This window comes from Spermophilus citellus (genome assembly GCF_964194105.1).
Source record: "Spermophilus citellus genome assembly, chromosome: 2".
NCBI lineage: Eukaryota > Metazoa > Chordata > Mammalia > Rodentia > Sciuridae > Spermophilus > Spermophilus citellus.
Genome location: NC_138183.1, coordinates 183,965,992 through 183,988,104, shown reverse-complemented (window position 1 = coordinate 183,988,104; position 22,113 = coordinate 183,965,992). Strand labels below are relative to the sequence as shown.

Sequence of the window (22,113 nt, the reverse complement as noted above, 5' to 3'; positions counted from 1 at the left end):
TTGGAGCTCCCGGAGAGTTCCCATTGGTTGGGGAAGTGCAGTAGGAGGGATTTCCGGAGGAGGGATTTCTGGTTGGTGTGGTGTGTCCCGGGAGAAGGCCATGTGCGTGATGTCTGTGGGAGTTTTGGAAATAAAGTTTGTTCCTGCTTGAGTGGCTCGTGATTTTGTGCCCAGCCAGACTGCGGCACAATATCACATTCTAACCACCTTTAATGATGAAATTATATCATATTCCTCTCAATCCATATAACCCAGGTGGTTCATGGGGATGGAGGTCAATGTTGTCAATAATTTGATTAATATTTTAATTAAATCCCAACAAGTAGTCTGACTCCCAGAATGCAGGGAGCACTGGGATATAGAATATAAGAAATGAGAAGAAGATCTTCTGAGGGAGCACTTGCATGGCCAGGAGCATTTCACACATTCCCAAGGCAACAGGAAGACACTAGTGTCTGACTGGCCCAGAAAAAAAGGAAAAGCCACAAGCATCCATGCATACAAGTTGCTCTAGGACATATAGTATAGTGACTAAAGCAGTGCTTCTCCACTTTGCATCTGCATTGGAATACTCTGGGTCCTGCTAAAATGCAGGTAAAGATTCAGTAGGTCTGGGGTGGGCCTGAGATCCTGCATGGCTAACCCACTCCCAAGTGACACTGATGCTTCTGGGCTGAGGATTCCCTTCTGGTGGCAAGACTTTAGAGAAGAGTCCCTGCTAGGGTCTGAGTGTTGGCCCCTCTTCTAGTTATGTGTCCTTGAACACATTAGTTAAATTTTCCTTGTATTCACTCACTTTTTTACTTTTTTAACCTATAAAATGAGGATAAGGTCAATACCTAAATATAATAGTTGATGTGAGGATTGAATTGACTACCATATGTAAGGTATGGAAAACAGCATCCAGTACTGAGAAGCACTCAACAATATAAATGATTTTTATGAAAAAGTGAATTTTTCTCATTATATGTATTCAGCGAAAAAACAGAGATGAATGTCCCACCATTTTAATCATATTTATTCACCACAAAAATCTATCTTAAGCCATTAATGTCAATAATCACATAAATGTCCACATCTGAAGCTTGGCAAGTTATAATTTTTGAAGTCAATAAACTTAAATAAGAAGTTAATTGACAATTTTCTTGGAGGCAGCCACATTCAGAAGCATGAATCTGTCAGGAGATAAGGACACACTTCATCCACGATTTCATGAGACATGTAACACTAATAAGAACAAAATATGTCTACAAAATAACAGAGATGAATCCAGTGAGTGGCCCCAGAATACTATGGGTAGTGTTCCAAGTCTTTTATTACTTAATCACAAAACCATAATTGTTGTTTGTTTATTGTCTCTCTCACTTAATGGGAATTTATATTCGGTGAGGGAGGGGCAATGAATATTTTAGTCATAAAAATTGCATCTCAGCATCTAGAATGCTCTTTGATATATGACATATAAGTAATAAATAAATGTTTGCAATATACCTTAGTTGCATATTTCATTGAATTATTTTAAAATGCAATGAATGCCTGTGACTTCTTTTCTAATTGTGTTCCAGGTGCTAGGTATGTAGAAATGAATAAAACATAGTCTGTGTGTCTGTGTATTCAAAAAGTTCAGGGTCTAGTTGAAGGGCATATAATGTGAGCAAAGAACTGAATATGAGACTAACTCCATATGGGTAGGTCAGTGGCTAAGGAGAGAGTTCATAGAGCAGATACAGGGATGGGTTAGATCATCCAGTTAAAGGAAAAATTTAAGCAATCTCAGAGGAGTGTAAAAGAGTGAGATGAAGAGGAAACCTTAGGTAGGATGTGCACTGAGAAGGAGGATAAATAGTGAGACAAGGGCAAGATCCAGATCACAGAAGACAATGTGAGCATCTCCAGCTGGTATCAGTTGGAGTGGGAAGATGAGAACTTGAAAGATAAAATCCGAAGGAATAAACGTACTTATAAGGGGTATTAATAATAATCATACAGAGAGTGACTTAGCAAAAAGTGTTAACTACCTCTGGATAACTATTCTCTTTTTCTCCTTAGAAACTCTCACCCAACTAAAAAGTTAAAAACTGTACCCTCTCTCAGCTTGGTATGACCACATCACTGTCTTTGGTCAATAAATTGACTCTGCAAGTATTCTTAAATGAGGGAGTATAATGTTAACATCCCTTATTGTCTGGGATATGATGTGCTGGTTAGAGCTACAGTAGCCCTTTGAATCATGAGGAAACCTAGAAATAAGAAGCCTGATGCTGGAATGTTAGAAAAGCTAAGGTAGAATAGAATATTAGAAAAGCTAAGGTAGGCTTTTTAAATTATGGAGGACCATGTCAGTCCTGGGTTGTCTAGGTTTAAACTTCATTGTGTATGAGAAAAAAAATTAAATTTTCCCACAGATTTTGCCACACTCAGAAATGTAGAAAGGGTTCAAGGAGGATGGATTTCGAGGTAGTTACTAAAGAATAGGTAGGAGATCATTAGGTAGAAAAGATAAAGCATCAAAGAAGAACTAGTATGTTCAAGATCATCACTTTCGCAGCGTGCCCAGGAAACTGGTAGTACTATGTAGTGGATGTGCAGGAGTGTTGTGAGGAGTGTTGTGAGGAGGGCTGGAGGAAGAAGGGAAGGCACCACAGCCACCTGTGAAAGCCTTTGATATCACATTGGGGTACAGTTTATGCAGAGAACTGAGGGTTTTTAGATATTTAAGTGTTAGGACATAACAGGTTTCTATGAATAATAATAGAGAGCTATGCAGACTAAAAGAAAAAAAAAAAAAAAAAAAGCAAAACCGAACCATTTCAGAGACAACTGCAGGGCTCCAGGAGATTAAGAGGCTTGGATGAAGTGTCTGTACAATGAACAAGAAGATGGAACACAGACAAAGGAGATTGAACAAGCATCAGAGGTAAGAATGAATGAGCACATAGATGCAGGGGTCTTAGCAGAAGAAAATCAGGACAACTCTCAAGACTATAAGGCAGCTTTTGATGGATGGGTTGATGGTGAGGTCATTCACCTCACCACGGAATTAAGCAAGAGGAGAAATGGAGAAATAAACAAGCACAACCATGCAAATGAAAGATGAGTTGTGGAACAGGTAGGGAAAAAATGGGAAGGAAAAACTGTGACACTAAAACTGTGACACTATTTTTGCTCGGTTGGCATTTTTTGTGTTCAGATTACAACTTAAATCTCATTTCCTCCAGGAGACCTCCTCCAAGCTCCCCTTCTAAAGGAGCCAGGGCCTGCCCAGCTACATTGGTCCCATGTTACTTTGCTTTATTTTCTTCTCAGCACTGATGATGGTACAGCTTCTCTGTTGTTTATCATTTACTCTGACTAGAATGTAATCTCTCTGACAGTGAACTTTGTCTTGCTACCAAAGAATAAAACAAGGTACTAGTATCTGCATACAAAAGGTGCTTACAAGCTTGTTACATGAATGGATCACAGTACCTGAGAGCTGTGTGGAACTCAGAGATTGCTCTGAACTGAGGGCTTGCATCCTCCCCAAATACATCTGTTGGAAATCTAATTCTCAATGGAATGCTACATGGAGATAGAGACTTTACCAGGTAATCAGGTCATGAGGGTAGAGCTTCACAATGGGATTTGTCTCTTTATAAAAGAAACAGAGGAGAGAGAACCTCCCATTCTTTTTTTTTGTTTTGTTTTTGTTTTGTTTTTGTTTTTTTTTTTTTTTTTTGCTATGTGAAGACCCTGCAAGAAGACAGCCATTTATCACTAGGAAGAGAGGCCTCACCAGATCTAGACCATTCTGGCACCCTGATCTTGGACTTCTTAGTCTAGAACAGTGAGAAATATATTTCACTTATTTAAGCCATCCAGCCTGTGGTATTCTGTTATAGCAGTCTGAACTATAACAGCCCTAACTATGTCCATAAAGACCCAACTAAGAGAATACACTTAGTTGGGAGGAATCAAAGGATCTGACTTCAAATATGATTTGCCAAAAAACTAATGAGATAAACTTGGAAACCTTATCATCTCAAAGCACCTTTTAGTTACTTATCCATAAAATGATTGGTTCCTCCATGGATATTTGAGAATTAAATAAAATAACATCCAGAACTTTCACCCCATCTGTTTGAGATCACTCTCATTTCCTACTTATCATTTATTAGACACATTGGCATTGCTGATAGTACTATTAAGATCTCTCCCCAGCTGGAGTTTCAACTTTCATGGTAACATGTTTTGTTTGCTCAAAAATGTCTTCTGTGCACCACAATCTGGAAAATGTCCCTCCGTTTGTAGCTCTTCAACCTTTTATTAATGAGGTACATAACAACACCAGTTTGACCTTAGCTGCTTTGAAGTGTCTTCCTCAGTCTCTTAAGTGAGTAACTCAGCAAATTAACTTTTATTATACCACTGGGAGACTGGGAAGCTTAATGTTGTTCTATTGTGTACCTCTCACTGTCTGCTGTGAGACCTTGGGGCAAATTACTAATCTCTTTGCCTATGATTTCTCACCCATAGAGTTAACAATAATAGACTTCCTAGGATTTATCATGGGGATTCAACAGATTAACATATGTAAATAATTTTTAATATTGCCTACCATATAATTCAATAATTATTAGCTATTGTTTTTTGTACCAGTTCACTAAACCATGAAAGAAATAGCTCAGATCATGCACTTAATAGTACTATGGGCTTGTGGCACTTTTTCACATTCTATCAAATAAGAAACAAAGGCTCAAAGAAGTCAACTTCCTGAGTTCATACAGTGTTATGATTTAAATATGATGAGTCCCCCAAAAGCTCATGTGTGAGATAACATAAGAACATTCAGAGGGAAAGTGATTGTATTATGAGAACTTTACCCCATTGGTGCATTAATCCACTTGATGGGTTAACTGAGTAGTAACTAACTATAGGCAGGTAGGGTGTGGTTAGAGTAGGTGGGCCTGCTCTTGAAGTATATATTTGTTCCTGGGGAGGAAGCCTGTTTCCAGGTGCCATGTCTTGACTTGCTTTCCTCTGCCACACCCTTTTGCCATGATATTGTGTCTCACCTTCAGTCCAAAGCAAAGGAGTTGGCCATCTGTCAACTGAGACCTCTGAAACTCTGAGCCTCCAGATAAACTTTTTTTCCTTTAATGTTCTTGTCAAGTCTTTTGGTCACAGGAACAAAACAGGAGACTAAAAAACACAGCTAAAGAAGTGGCATTGTTCATATTAAAACTCAAGAGCCGGCTCTGTTGAATGCCAAGACTGTACTCCTGGCCACAACAACATAATGTTCCATTTTAAAGTAGTCAGATCATTTTGCCATCAAAACAGGCATTTATTAAACAAAGTCACCAAATACAACTTGAATTATATAAACTTTTTCTCAGTGTCTTTCTTAAACTAAGTGTAATAGGCATCCAGAAAGCTCAGCAAGGTGGGTTGTCACTTGGGCATGGTCTTGACACTTGACTGTTTCTAATTACATTGAGCCTCAGGTTACCATAATGACCTACCTAAAGGTCAACCCTAGATCAGCTTTCCACAGCAGTCAGGCCTATAAATTTCTTTTTTCCTTCTGTTGGGGCCCTTGAGCCAAACTGCTCAAGCTCAGGTCATGCCTCCCTTTTTAATTAACCCAATTACAAATCTTAAATGGTGACGCATGTCAGAAAGAACAACGCTTGGAGGGGTGTTTCCTTAACTTGATCACATCTGAACCTGGGGGCATGAGCTTTGCATAAATAGCTTTGTTAGCAATGGCTGTGTCATTATCAAGTTAGCAGGGGACAAGCTTGGCATATTGCCTATAATGAGCTCACTGAACCAATCAGCCCTTGCCACTGGAAGGAAATTACAGAATCACAGTGTCTCATAAACACCAAATATTTCAACACATTTTAGCAATATACTCTACACTGCAGTTACCAGGTTCTTTTTAAAAACAATAAGTAATGCAAGTGGTTGGTATTTTAAAATTCCAAGTCAAATAAAGAAAACTCCATTTTACACTTCAAAGTCAGTGATTTTCAATGTTGGATGCACAAAAGAATCACCTAGTGAGGTTTTTTTTAAAATTTTATTATTTTTTTTTGTTGTTGGTCATTCAAAACATTACATAGTTCTTGATATATCATATTTCACATTTTGGTTCAAGTGGGTTATGAACTCCCATTTTTACCCTGTATACAGATTGCAGAGTCACGTCAGTTACACTTCCATTGATTTACATATTGACATACTCATGTCTGTTGTATTCTGCTGCCTTTCCTATCCTCTACTATCCCCCCTCCCCTCCCCTCCCCTCCCCTCTTCTCTCTCTACCCCCTCTACTGTAATTCATTCCTCCCCCTTGTATTATTTTTCCCTTTCCCTTCACTTCCTCTTGTATGTAATTTTGTATAACCCTGAGGGTCTCCTTGCATTTCCATGCAATTTCCCTTCTCTCTCCCTTTCCCTCCCACCTCTCATCCTTGTTTAATGTTGGTCTTCTTCTCGTGCTCTTCTTCCCTAGTCTGTTCTTAGTTACTCTCCTTATATCAAAGAAGATGGTTTTAAACATCCCTATGCCAATACCCAGGCTATCGCCCAGACCCATTAAGACTTTATTTCTATATCCAGGCATCAGTCTTTCTAAGTGCCAAACAATTACAATGTGTAGCTAAGGCTGAGAACCACAGCTTCAAGGGATCATGAAAAGTATTAGTAATGTGCTTAAAAATACACAAACAAAAATACCAAGAGTTCCCTGAGATTTAAAGAGATGTGATTCTGATGGGCTACTGTTTATTTGTTCCTCTCAGCATGTCATTTGACCTATCTGGCTTTGTTATTTCTTGACTAGTTTTTCTTCATGTGACATCTCATTAGATAGCTATTCTTTGGGTTTTATGTTACTGAGTTTCCAAAATAAAACACCTCTAGGCAAACACATCATTTGGGGCACTTGGTGGAAATCAGGATAATGAAAATGTATTTCCATTAAAGCTGGTTGTGAAGCAGCAACCAGGCTTTCTTACCAAAGGAAAAGCTCATGAAAGTTCATCTTTTTCTGAAAAATGTTCAGACAGACATGGAATTTCTAAATGATAATAGGAGGGAAATAAATTAGGGCTAAGGCATAATACATGTAGGGAATAGAAGACACTGGGAGAGTAATCACTAAAACAAGATATATATGACTGATTTCCCAGAAATAATAAGTAGCTATATCATCCCCTAAGAATCAGTCCCTGAAAAATCAGTGTAGAAAAGTCGATTTAAAAGCCCAACAAAATTTAACAAGGGGAGAGATAAGATTATAAACTATTCTAAGCATCACATACAGCTCCCGAAGTCCTAGGGAAATGTTTTAGCCCTTTTGAAGTAGGGATTTTTAAAATTTTTTTTAGTTCAATGTAAATATTATACTCTTATAATTGAGGGAAGGTAATATAAAAATTTAGGCAATTAATTTTGATTACTCTGTTCTCATTTCTTTTCCTGACCTTATTTTAATCTCTGTCCCTCTTCTTGTTCTTTGTGTTCTCAGCCATGATTTCTTCTTTCTCATATATGACTGCCTACATTTATTTTCAATAATACATTTGAGAGAGTAAAAATACTTTTAAGGGATCATACTTTGAAGGGAGTTATTATGAATGAGCACGAGCATATTAAGTTGGAAACTAAGTCAATAAATTAGGCACCCCACTCTTGGGTGGCTGTGTATTCCTCTATTTGGTTGGTTATGTAGATCAAGCTAAAACACACACATTTTACTTGATAAATTACCTTTTCAAATTAAAATTTACCCTATTAAAATAGATAAATTTGAATAATGCCATTGAGTGTAACAGTGTCAAATTAAACTTTTATTAAAATCCATCATATATATATATATATATATGGGCCTCAACTAATTGTTCCCTACAGTCTAAAGAGAAGCAAAGGACAATTCTATTTGGCAATACCTAAGTGGTAAGAACTATTGATAAACCCACAAAAATAGCAAATTTTAAGTTATTATAGGAATAATGGCTCTCATTTGTTGAACATTCATTATGAGCCATTCAATTTCTAAATATTATCTCTAAATTTTACAACCTGTGATGTCCAAAATTTTTTTTTGAGAATTGCTACTGGTAAAATGTTTATAAGCATGTATATCTCATATAGACTAGGCTGTATAGCAATTGTATACTCATACAACTATAACAGTGCATTGTTTATTATAAAGCCTATAAAATGCTAAGGGTAGAAATGGAGAGAACTACGAAGAGAAGTTCTAATTTCTTCCAGTCTCCACGTATCACCTTTAGCATGATGACAACTCCCATGTTGAGGAACTCTGCTAACCACTCTGTGTGGCTAAGGACTCTGGTTGGCTTCTCAATATTCATTACCCTTTCCTTCCATAGTGAAGGGATCTCACTATTTTGTCTGGGCCAGGACAACTAGCGTAAATATTACATGGCTCAGCTTCCCTTTACAGCTAAAAGTAGCTTTGGTCTGAGTTCTACCCTTTATGATATGAGGGGGAAATCATGTTTACAACTTCCCAGAGGTACCTTTGAAGGGACAAACCATGCCCATCTTTGTACTTCCAAGCTGCTCTGTGGCATGTCATCATGGCAGCAGACCTCTTAGACTGTGTAAAAGGGCAATCCCCAAGAGTGGTAGGGCAAGAAGATAAAAGGTATGTGTTCCCTTTAGGAACTTATGGAGCAGAATAGACATTCTGGCTCTGGATAACTCACCTACAGACTGTCAAATGTGAGCAAAAATACATTCCTATCTTGTAAAAGCTCTCTTATTTTGGTACTTGTTATATGTAACTTAACCTATGCCCTAAATAATACACTAAGAAAGATCGTTATTTCTATCTCTACTTACAAATAAGAAAAAGAGGTCAGAAAAGTTAATTTCCTAAGTTACCCAGCTAATGTCTGGTAGATTTAAAATATCCCAGAGTCCACCCTCTTTCTTAGAAAGCAGACAACCTCTTGGAGTGAAATATTATGGAATCAGGAGGAAGGAGACATAATGTTGGCTGGAGAAACTAATGAGTTCCCTGATGGGCGTGGCAGTTTAATAAGATCCAAAAGATGAGCATGGAGGAAATGGTACAGTGGACTAATGGCACAGGGTAAACAAATTTCAGAGATCAGAAAAATACAGAGAAGACTAAAAAATAAAAAAAAGCCTTTGGTTCACTGGTCTTGGGTAATCACCATTGTTTTTTTTTTTTTTAGCTTTATTTATTTAACATGTATTTCAAGGTTCCTACTACATAACAGGTGCAGACCAGATCCTAAAAGCACAGTAGTGAAAAAAGAAGAAAAACACCATGTAAATAATTTTGCAAATACATGAGGTGATACTTCCAGAAACAACTACAGGAAAAAGTCCAAACCTCCACAGCCAGACTCAACCCTAGCTCCCTAGCCTCATGTTTATGCTTCGGTCTTGTGTTCCAGGACATGAGTTTCCAGATTTCTGACCTTTGCACATGCAATTCTCTCCTTTTTGAAAAGCTTTTTATCTACTCTGCATGGAAATGTGTTACTCTGCATGAGCCAGATAAAATTCTTCCATGTCTCTGAATTCTTCAAATACTTTAATGTTTTGTTACTCCCTTCTAACATTTGTTTGCATCTCCTTCCAAACTTCCTTTACATTTCTTTCCCTCTCTCCCTCGTTCCTCTCTCCCTCCCTTCCTTCCTTTCTTCCTCCCTCCCTCCCTTCCTTCCTTCCTTCCTTCCCTTCACCAGTTCAAAAAATTGTGCTGAGGTGTAAAGGTACAATGGTGGGAAAGATAAAACAAAATTTTCCCTGTACTTATGAAAATAGAATTCTAGGGAGAAAGATCAACCATTAAGGAAACAATTGCAAAATTCTTTGGAAAGGAATTAGGGACTTCAGTGGAAGCACACAACAGCAGCTTTACCTCCAACCTCCTCCTCCTAGAAGAAACATTATTTAAACTGAAAACTTTAGGATATGTAGGAGTGAGCCAGGCAGAGTTAAAGCATGTGCTTTTCACTATGCATAATACATTTTTATTAACATATATTTTCTCCACTAGACTATGAGAAAGAATGTTTTTTTAAGAGTGTTTCAAGTGATTTTTGAATAAAAATACCACTAGGATTAGACACTGGCTTGGTTTAATGCAAACTGTCTTATCATTGTTCTTCAGTAATCCTCTAAAGTTTTCTTTGGTCCTTCCTGTATGCATTATTTCCTCCTAACCCTCACTTATACTTCAGTTTAGCAGCCAGAGCTGCTTTGGATCCCCACTAGATTATAAAAGTGCCTTAGGTATTGTAGAGCGGCATCTCTTCACTGTGCATAAAAATTACCTAAGGTGCTTTAAAAGACCCAGATTCCTTGGTTGTACTCTCAGAGTTTAGGATTCTATAGATCTGGGCTGGAGCTGATGAGTCTGCAGTTCTAATAATCTTTCCTGTGAGATCTGATACTGTCAGTTCACAGACCATACCTTCAGTAGCATTTGAGAAGCTACAAAAATATTTCTCATGATTATTTTTCCTTTGTTCTTGAAGCTTCTCTGTCAGATTGAGTCATGTTTCTCAAACTTTAATATTCATACAAATCTCTGAGGCTCTTGTTAAAAACAGTTTCCAACTTAGTGGGTCTGGGGCAGGACCTTAGAGTCTATTATTTGCAAGCTCCCAGGTAGTGCTGCTGGTGCTAGTACACAGGCCACAGACTGAGTAGCCAAGCTGTAGATGTGCACGAGACCACTGAACAACATAACTGCCATTGATCCTACCTGAACTAGCCTTGGCATCTGCATTTCTGGCTCAACAATTCAAGATTAAGTCAGAGGAATGTTTTATTTTATCAAAGGTATACCCTCACTCTACTCCCAATCTTATGATGAATAGTCATTAAGTATTTTCTACATACTAGAAAGAATATTCATAACAATCACTGTAAGACAAACATTATTCTCACTTTATATAAAATGAAATGGCGGTTTAGTTAGATAATTTGATTTAACCAAAACACGTAAGTATTAGCTGGCAATCGTAGGCTTAGATCCTAGTTGTGAATGAAAGAAAAAACACTTGTCTTATATTCTCAGGTCACTCAAGTGTGGTGTAAAATCTAGCAGTTTCTGCCTCACCACAAGTTTGTTTGTTTGTTTGTTTGTTTGCTTGTTTTTTAATCAGAAACTCAAACTTCCAGCCCCCAATCTAGACCTACTGACTCAGTCTGCACAAGGTCCCCAGATGATTTGTATCCATATTAACATTGTTAATATGGATAGCATTGTCCAGCTCCACCTCTAGCAAAGTGACAAGTATAAGAGAGTAGGGGATCAGCTGATTCTGACAATTGAAAAATGTCAATTGTCAACTTTGGCCAGATTTGAGACTGGAACAAATACTGATAACTTTGCCTCTAGTACTGAATTTGTATTGCCTCCTGGGCATACTTTATCCCCAAATAAGCTCTTCTCTGGCAGGTAAGAATTTTTTTTTATCTGGATAATACTATATTCCCAAAAGATAAGAACATCAACAATATGGTTTTAGCAGTGTCTCTGGGGGGAAAAAAAACACAAAATAAGTTAACCTGTCTATTGAAAGAGAAATATGCTAAAACAAATTTTCCCCAAACATCTTATCAGTATTAATCATTTCCCAGAGGGTTCAAATAGATAAATGTATTCTACTTCCTTTCCTATCACAAGTAATTCTAGAAAATTGCCCAATTAAAAGTGAACAGTAGCCTAAATCACAAAGATCTTTTATTGTATATAGTGACTCAAAGAAATTAATGCCAAACTGTCCAGCACTACAGCCAAGTGCTTGGTCATCTTACTTAGAGAAAATGGCAACTTCCTCCTCAGAGAACTCTTTCCCTCAGCTTTCTACTGCTGGAATCAATCAGAAGTGTCATTTACACATTGCTTAGCAACCCCTATTAGCCTGGAGCCCACTCTATGGTGCCCAGATGAAACTCACTGCTAATGTAATTCCTTCTCTATTTTCCTCAACCCATGGATGGCATCCTGTATTTTGTCTCACTCTCCTCTCTTACTTTCACTCATATTGTCCACCTTGCCTTCATATCATATTTTTCTGTTAATTCACTCTCTTGTCCTATGTCCCTAATCCATAGCTTTGTTGGCATCCAATGACTGATCACATTTGAAGGCACTCTGTACAAATCTCACCTCTAATATGATCATGCGATATTAGGATTGTTTTCAAGTAACTTTGACACAGATGATCCTATTGGCAGCCAAATCCAATATGTGATACTACTAAGGACCTTCTCTTATTCCTTTAAGTCTAACTCATCTTTCTTTGCCCTTTACTTACACTCCCCTCTCTCTTTCACTTTTCTGGGAGGGTTTCTAAGCAATGATCCTGGAACTTCTGCCCTTCTTTCCATAATCATTTGTATCCCTTGAAAATAAAATTTTCACTCCTCATATGACTTGAACCAGGTCTTTTTCATTTTGTTTAGTGTCATTGACCTATCAATATTTTTAAAGTGTAAAACTCCTGTGTTTGTATCATTTTTAAAAAATAAAGAGATATATACGAATTCTAAGCCCTCTTACTTAAGGCCTGAATGTAGTTCATTAGCTTATTGTTTAACAAATGCCCACTCCTTCCTCTACTTTGAGCTTTCCAATGTGACTTATTTTGACCAAATGGCTATGAATGAATTTAACACAGCAGAGCCTTCAATTTTGATGTGTCATATGGGCTTGAGCCTTGTGCTTTGGCCATAGTGATACAAAAAATATACCCACAATTACCGCTGTCCCAGAAATGGAACCTAGATTGAAACATGAATCAGAGATACTCCAGCCACTCTGGTATTTTACAGCCTGAAGCAGTTGGCCTTAGCCAAAGGGCAAACAGGTACAGGAGAAATAAATACTCATTGTCATATGCCTCTGAAATCTTTTGTCTTTGTTCTTTTAAGATATACATGATAGTACTATTATGCCACTGATTTCTTGATTGTCACACACCAAAACTCATTGTTACACACATGGGATAACAGTCAGCTATAGACTGAGCTTCACCATTAACTAGTTGAGCTAGAATAACTATATCTATAATGTGAGAGGTTTAAAATAATTGAGCTCCCAGTTACTCACTGAGATTTAAAATGAGTGATTCTTAAGTATATCACTTTACACAGTGTATTTTCAGAAGATGGGTAAGAAAATGAATGAAATGAATACTAGAGAAAACTGTAGAAAAAAATTTAGCACCTCTCTGATTAAATTTATTTTCAGCTGAAAGAATGAGATTTGCTTGGATAGTGTTCAATGTTCTGCCATGTGTACTGAAAGGAAGAAGTATATTGGGAATGAATCAACATGTTTGTGGACTGCAGAGCACCAGGAGGGGAACTTGTACCATGTGACTACATCAACCTTCAGGGAGCCAGACATACAGGTCACAATTAGGCTCTACTCACTGAACTCCCTAAGAAAAGAATATTTTCAATATCTGGTATAGAACAATATTCAACACATAACGAGGAAGAATAAAAAGGTAGAGTGAAAAATAGAAACCAGAAGAGTTCTGAAATGAGAAAATGTTTTTTTTCTTTCTCTCTCCCTCCCTTCTTGCTGCTTCTCTTTGTGATGAGTTTAACTTTCACACAGGAGACTTGTGCTTTGCACCAGAGGCTAGGCTGTTCCACATGCAAGGTCCCACCCAACCTTAAACTATCATGATCCTACATAAGATTGAGCTTATTTGAGGCATTCATACATAAGAACCTCTGTGACCCCTTCATTAATGGCAGGTTTCTGAAATCCCTTAATTTACCTTTCTAAAAAAAAGCAGAAATCTTTAAATATCTTTTGTATCTTTAATAGACACTTACATAAAAATTCTCTTTGGCCCTGGAAATTTCCTTTAATTATTCAATTGCCCTTTGCACATATGCCAAGGAACCATTTCCATAAAAACCATTTATATCTAAAATCAAATTTGCTAATCAGCAAAATTAGTACATTTACTTATAATAAAATTATTTTTGAGCTGAACTTTCATATATAAGCTTAAATTTGTCATTCAGGTAATATTTTTTAAGAAGGAAATGTTCTTATGCAACATGACTAAAATGCCCTGGGGAACTCTGAAATCATTTTTTCATTAAATAGAGCTGAAATTATGTGAACAAGTAGAACATGAGAAAGAAAAGAGGAAAACAAAGTATAGAACACTGGGGAATGAGAAAATAGAAAATAGACTGTGCAAGGAACAGTGATTTGTTCAAGGTTACCCAGTGAGTCAGGAAAAAAAGGGAAGAGTGGGGACTATGCCAAGAACCTAAGCATATCCACAGTAATGGCTGTGTGTGAAATCTGCTATTCTTGAGAGATAGTGTATTCATGTTTATTCTATGTGGAGGAAGGCATTTATATTTAAAATTCTCCCAGAGTTCAGTATGTATTACTTTCTAAGTACTTTTAATAAAAAACATAAATACCCAGCTGTTCTCAGCCAAAAGTGAACAAAGTATGATGTCATACACAAAATCTGATTTGATTTCATAACAACCTCTGACGTAGGCCTCCTGATGTCTGCCTTATAGATTAATACGTGTTCAGAAAGACGAAAGGGTGTGCTTACAACTCTCATAGAAATTTAGAAGTTTTCCCCATACCAAGCTACTCAGCACACCTCTCCAAAGACCTAACTCAAGGAAACACAAAGTAGAAGAGTGTGAAAAAAGTGCAGGTCTTTAAATAAATAAATAAATAAAAATAAAAAGCTCTGAGAAGAGTCAAAGTTGATATTTAGGAGAGTGGGAACAGTTTGAATAATTTGTTACATGTTGCTGATTTCACTAGCTACCTAGTTGCCATACCAATTGAGCAAATCTACACAAGATCCTTAGATCTTAGATTGATAATAAACAGTTTCTACATGGGGGCATCTGACAAGAATCCAAATAAAGATTTGAAATAGTATAGATACACTACAGGGAAGTGTTTCTCCTTGCAAAATCAAGCCTCTGTGCTCCAAGTCTACTTCTATAAAGCACAGCTTACCTGCTTTGTTGATGGCTATCATAAAGACTTTAGTTTGGAATACAAATTCATTAATATATACATATATGGGCCCCTGTCACAAGGGTATTGAAGCCTCTGTGACAAGATGTCTCCCACCCAAATCTACTACACTGACTCTCAAGAAGCTGAAAGTAAAAACACAGGGATGAAGGAGAAACATAAGTAGCCACATGATAGGTGTTAATAAAATCTGTAAATTCTGTAGCCAAACTACCTGCATTCACTCCTGGCTCTATCTCCTACTGTGAGCCTTTGAGCAAGTTACTTAACCTCTTTTTGACTTGATTTCACATTGTGAAATAGAGAAATTAATAGTATCTATCTTATAGAATTATTACAATGACCAAACGAGTTAATGTTTATTAAGTCTTTAAAACAATATTAGGCATTAAGTAAACTCAATATGTGTTTGATGAATAAATAAAGCTAGGAAGAGTGGCAGATAGAATAAGGGACATCAGTTTCTTTTAATTAGTTGCTTTATTTCTTTCTGCAGAGCCCTTAACTTTTCATCACTGAGGCCAGTCGATTCCTACCAGTATGCTTAACCCCATTTCTGTTCTGGCCCAAACTTCTCTTGTTCAGAAAGATTTAAGAAGCTCTAGCTGGGTAACTCAGGTGATTCAGTATTAAGTCCTGCTTGCTGTTATTCCTGTCCTGACCCTATGTCCCAGTTTTAGTCACTTGTTCCTGTAATCAAGTTCCAAACTTGTACTCTAATTCTAGCATTCTGTTCCCCTGTGGCTGAGTCCTGGCTGGCAGAACTTGCTCAGGGCCTCCAGTTTTTATGAGGTAAACAACTCCCCAATGGAAGTTTATGGACTAGACACATTTTGTTTGGCATACACTGTTTGAACTTTTGAAAAGTGGTTGCCTGTATTTAAAAATTGCAAACATTTATATAAAAATTTAAATGTATAGCTTCTCTTGAAAAATGGGATGATCTGGCAGCACTGGGCCCCAAGTGACAGCTGTCCCCTTTAGAGGGTCATGTGATTTTTATTCCCTATAGATCCTACTCCTCCTTGATTTGTGTCTATGATTTGCTTGGGGCCTGAAGGTATTTGAAGTTGGGGTTTAAGTCTGGGAATAGCCCATACTTACCAAGCACTTACTTTGTGCCAGTTACTATTCTAAGTATTTCACATTCTTGACTCACTTAGTCAAAGGCCACAAATCTATACTTGTCCATTATCCCTGTGGCTCTCCTTCCCTACTTCACCCCTACTGTCTGTGGGGGATATGTGACTGTCCCATCTTTCCTGATCACTATCCTTCACCCACCAGCCAGAGCCTACACACAAAGCCTTGCTAGACCTTCCCTACAGTGTAGCCCACTGCCATATCCGATCTCTCTCTCCCAACCAGATTCCACCCTAGACCTTTGGCCATCATAGTGCTTGTGTTACAGATTCTCAGGCTTCATGATCTGCCTGATTCTACTATCCCAAGTTCCATGCTTCTGTGAAAGCATAGATTTTATTAACTTAGATTAACAATCTTCACAGAACTTCTCCAATTCTTGTTAGAAGCCCAACAAAATCCATCAAATATTACTGATCACTTATATTCTAGGCTCTGTCATATAATTGATTTGGAGTATTCTTTTAGTTAGAAATTCAAAGAAGTTTGTCTATGTCTGCCATGTACAATTCAATCTCTTTACAGAGAACTACCTATCAAAGTAACTATTTAAACAGAATTGAATTATCTGGTTTATTTTTTTTTTAAATTTCTCATGATGTGCCCTTGTGCTAACTATGAATTTGAAAGGTAAAATATTTGCATGACAAAGCCAACATTTAACAAATATCAAAAGAAAATTCATGAAACAAAATTCGATACATAAGATCCATAAGATTACCTGGATTGGATGATAACACTGATACTGTTTTAAGCTTAAATTCAGCTAATTAAGTTATACCATAGTTTTTAAAGAGAGTCTTAATAAAAATGTTACTTACATAAGGAATCGTGTCCAAAGTATCTGTGTTGACAATTATAGGAGCAGGGCTGGCCTAAAAAAGAGAAGTAGAAAAAATTTTAAATAACAGATATTCTATTCTGAGGCAGATTCTGTTAACTTATTTGACAAAAACTCAAGAAGTATTTCATGTGGACCTATACAGACACATGCCTGCTGGTGGGGAATAAATAAAATCCTTCACATTTTCATAACTGTCCCAATCTCAAATGCTTATTTGCTATATTACCACATAATTAAACAAAGTAAACATTCCTATAATTTATATTCACTTCCTCTTAAATTTTATATAACATGGGAGATGGAAATTTGCACTGTGTGAGGTAAAGATTTTTAATACATTGGATGAAAGTTAAAATTTGAAACATCTATTTATAAAATGATTTTGCTGAAGAAATTTGATTACTTTCATGGAAGCAAAAATTAAACCTAAATGAATATTTATAACTATTCTCTTTAAACTGCCTTATGAAATTTTGTTGTATCCTATGCAGTAAGCCTTCACTTATTGACATTATACATATACAAAATATATATAAATATATATTTGTCTATTATGTGTGTTGTAGCATTTTTTCCAATTATGTATCTCTGATCATATAAACTGGAAATCCTTAATAAATTAGTCAGAGATGGCAGAAAATCATTTTGGATATGCTAAACTTTAAAAACAATTGCACAATTTGCTGTAATTCCTTTTAATGTTGAGTGGGAATGTCTATAAAACTGATAGAGGAGTGCTATAAGCCAAGTCATTAGAAAATAAGAGATTGCAATCTCTATTTGCATCACCAATCTGACTTCATGAATATTGAGCAGATCTATCTTTATTTTCTAGTTTCTAGAATTTTCACAGCAACTTTCCCTCCATTCCCCAAAGGATCTTTAATCTCCATTCCAAATTACATATTTCATTTAGATAGAGGAAATACTCTCATCATGATTAATCGAGAGCTGTCCTATGTGGATATGGTGTTTTGGCAAGTGCACAACTTTTGGGACATTTCATTAGCTATGCCCTCTGGAGTTAACAGCTTTTTAATGTCAATCTGTGCCTGTGGAATCCTAATCAAACAGTAGGGGAAAAAAGACAATCCAGCAGGTTTTACAAAACAAAATTCCATGTCTTAACCCCAAACACTGGGAATGGTGAAAATAAACTTGGCCTACATATCTACAGAGTGGGTCAACCGGATTTTTGTTATATATTCATAATTATCAATGGGAAGTATCTTGTGGATAAACAGGGGTTTGGAGAAAGATTACACCACACACACACACACACACACACACACACACACACACACACTAGTGCTTGCTGAGAGATACTTGGTGTAGGGAGAAGGATATGAGGTTTGGAGTCAGAAGACCTGGGCTCAAGGGTGGTTCAGCTACTTCTCAATTGCATGATTTGAGAGCTCAGCAACTTCCTGGAGGTGTGATTCTGGGCCAAGTCCTCTAAGCCTCTCTGACTCATTTTCCTCCTCTGTAGAATGGAAATGATAGTAAACACCTTTCATAAAGGTTGAAGGTCAAAGAGGTGATATATTTGAATGTGCTTCAGAAGCTAAATTTCAAGATTAATATTAAATAGTATTAATAGTAAGAATTTCTAAAGATAGATTATCATAAAGATATTTGTTAGATGGTTCATGAGCCACTTATCTCAGAGATTTCAATGCTATTTAGTGACTGAAGCTGCACTCAAGGGGCCTAATTAGGTCATGTCAAAGGTAATAACAATTGTTGAAAATTAACATGTGTAAGGATATAGATAGATATATCTGCATTTAATCACCAGAAAACCATATTGACGAGGCATTATTATCACTATCCCTATGCTGTAGGTTAGGAAATTGAGTTCAGGGGAAATGAGAACTGAAATTTTAATATTGGCCTTTCTGGTATCAAAATCCACTTTTGCCCCATATTAAGCTGCTCCATTATCTCAGCATCTTGTTGGCTGTATCATAAATGATATAAGATCCTTATGCTAGAGTATCATAGAAGACCCAAATCAAAGACTATCCTGAAGGCAACAGAGGCCTCAGGGTACTGCAGTTAGATTTTAAAAGCACTCTTATGAAGCCTTAGTATGTGTTTTTACAATTTTATGTTTCTAGCTGTGATGGTCTCTCTATTTTCTACTTGGTTCCTGTGACTCATGGAAGTAATTGTTTCTTATATCTTTGATTAAACTGAAAACTTTCCAAATTGCTACATATTTCCCCCTATTACCTCATATAACTTTGATCAATAAATGTGTATTAATTTGATTTGGGGATTTTAGCCTATCTTTTGTTTTCCTTCTTACAGATTATATTAATATAATAAAATAATAAATTTCAGACTTAAAATTTATGTCCATATTGTATTTCATATGCAATGCCATTTAAAAATGTTTCTATATTTATGCTATTTGCCATTTCCTATATGTAAATTGGTTCTTTCCACTAAGACTATATGTTTAAAAATGGACAAGGATCATATACTTCCCCAGAATTCTCCACAGTACTTATATACACAGAAAAATTTTAGTAAGTACTCAGGAATTGCTGACTAAATATAGCTATAAAGTATAGATGAGGGTACAAAGAAAGGTAACATATATTTGCAAATTTTGTTGAACATTTCTGAGATAACCCAAGAATCTCTTATATTACCAAGACTCTACTTTTCCAATATCCAATATTTATTTTTTTCTTTATTTCACCCCCATTACCTAACAAAAATCAGCTTTTATAAAATAATAATAATTTCATAACTGAAAGATGTAGACTCCATGAATCTTGAAGCATAAGATCTAGGGTATATGAAAACTATTTGCCCCCTCTCACTTTTAAAAATATCCAGAAGTCACAATTAATAATTGCACTTCTAAAAGTCAATACAAATGCATGAACCAGCAGGATTCATTGGTTGTATGAACATATACATACATCACACACACCTGACATTGGCAATCCCTGGTAGGAGTGCCAAAAAGACACCGTGGTGGGCTCATATGAAAAATGGAAAAATGTGCTACACCACTACAGAGCTGTACCAACATCTCTGGAAATTCTCCCTTTGGTGTGCTGCAGGACTCTCCCACACTTCCAGATTGATTTTAATAGAAGTTCCTTAGAATATTTTAGGTACTCAGTAACACATCTATCAGCAGAAAATTAAGATCCAAGTGGTAGCAATACAAAGTATAGCAGAATTCCAAATGTGTACCATGAGTGCATTTTTCTCACCAATTGGTAATGTCAGATCTTCCCTTGGTTCAGCTTGGATTTTGTTTCTTTGTTCACTTTTGCAATTATAAGCAGTCGTGCCTAGTTTGATCTAGTTTGGTTTCTGAGTCTTAAAACCCAATTTCCTGGTTACTTTGATCGTTCGTTCCAAGGTTTTTCTTAACACTAAATTCTGCTCTGGCACATATGCCCTCTTTCTTCATGGTGGATATCATCTTTAATTGAACCCTTAAATCAAACTAGTGATTCAGCAGATTTCAGCCTCCCTCTTCAAGGTGCTTGTTTCATTTCACTGGAAAGAGACTCATAACAAATCTAAAGAAAACAAAATCTCCTTTTAATCAGAAACTTCAAGGCTTGTCTTTATGTAAATCTAGGCAGGCACTTTTGAAACTATAAAGGATTAAGAAGAGCAATCTTCCTTGGGTGACCCAGACAATAAGATGTAAGTGGTTTTCCTTTTATGTTACATTCTCTTCCATGTGAAGAAAGCCAGTTTACAGAAAGCAAGAAGAATAAAGCTAATCACAGGGAAGCCAAAAGCAAGTGTTGAGAATGCTGATGAAATTTAAATTATGAGATAAAGTTATTCATGAATTCCAGCTACCTTTCTGTCCTTGAATTTCATGGGATACTAAACATTCCTATATTACATCAGCAACTTGGTTTATGCTAGAAAACGATAAACTTCTGTGGCTTGTCATCAAGATAATCCAATAAAATACGATATAATTAATGTACACTTTAGAAAGAATTCATTGACGCTGACCATTGATATGGCTGCTCCTTGGTATTTGCCAAGTCCCAGAACAGGGAATGCCTCTGACATAAGTCAGCTTTAGGTCACCAAGCCAAGAACAGTGAAGATGTCTCCTCAAGGAAGATATTGGCAGGGAAGTATAGCATCCGGGCAGCCAAGGGCCACTTTCTGGGAAGTTTATGCCTAGGAGTGCAGACTAACCAGTGGGCAGGTCAAGAGACAAAACCATGGCCTGTGCCTAAACTTTATTGATAAGCAAAATAGAAAAGGAGAGAAACCCACTAGTTCATCAAGTAAACTAGATACAACAATCACTAGTGACTAGTAAGGTTTATAAGACTAGGAATTGTGCAGGGATTTCAGCTGACAAGCAAGTAGAAGGCAGGTGGTTTCAGTAGGTAAAAATGAAGTAGGAGGAAAAATGTCAAGAATAACATGAAAGATGCTTTTGGAGCTGGTACCCTAACTTACCTTTTCATCCTTATAGTGTAAGACTCCTGAATGGGCAAGACTTTTTTTCTAATTGTAGGGAGATAGGTCTTATAAATGACTTTTGTATTTGTCATGGAATGATGATTAGAAACAAAATGGAAGGCACCAAAAGTTTTAAAATGAGTCCTTTGCCTCTGTCTGCTTCTCTTTCTCCCTGATCCCCTGCTCTCCCATTCTCTGTGTGTATGTGTGGGCTGGGGGGAGAGTGCGACCCCTGCCTCCCAGCAAGCACTGGAGATCCTAGAACCTCAGGTAAGTCATCTGGTTTAGTGTAGCTACTACAAGAAAGCATGCAAACACTTTCAGTTTCACAGTTCAAACATACACATGGTAAACAACAGGATGACCCCTCATCAGACTATTTCCTGATTTTGGTCAAGGAAGTAGAATATTGGATTATCAGGTCTGAAAAAAACCTAAATATTAAGCACTGAATTGGATATGCCAGGGTAGAATCCAAGATAACTGTGTTTTGTTAGCTTTTTTCACTAACCCTCCATCATGCTGACCTAGTTTGGAAACAAAAATGTGGCATGGTTAGGAGAAAGGATTTTCCTCCATTCCTTGAATTGTGCTCTTGTTT

The 22,113-nt window shown here is 36.8% G+C and overlaps 1 protein-coding gene across 5 annotated transcripts in view; it reads right to left on the bottom strand.

Moving 5' to 3' along the window:
* Nucleotides 1-22,113, bottom strand: part of DLG2 (discs large MAGUK scaffold protein 2) — a gene marked incomplete at both ends in the record, with an annotated part of 2,048,692 nt that overhangs the window by 705,980 nt on the left and 1,320,599 nt on the right. For all 5 annotated transcript variants that reach the window (XM_081281630.1, XM_081281626.1, XM_081281627.1 and 2 more), the window contains one exon: nt 17,020-17,073. In XM_081281630.1, coding sequence (XP_081137756.1) covers nt 17,020-17,073 — 54 coding nt within the window. The remainder of the gene's footprint in view (nt 1-17,019; nt 17,074-22,113) is intronic.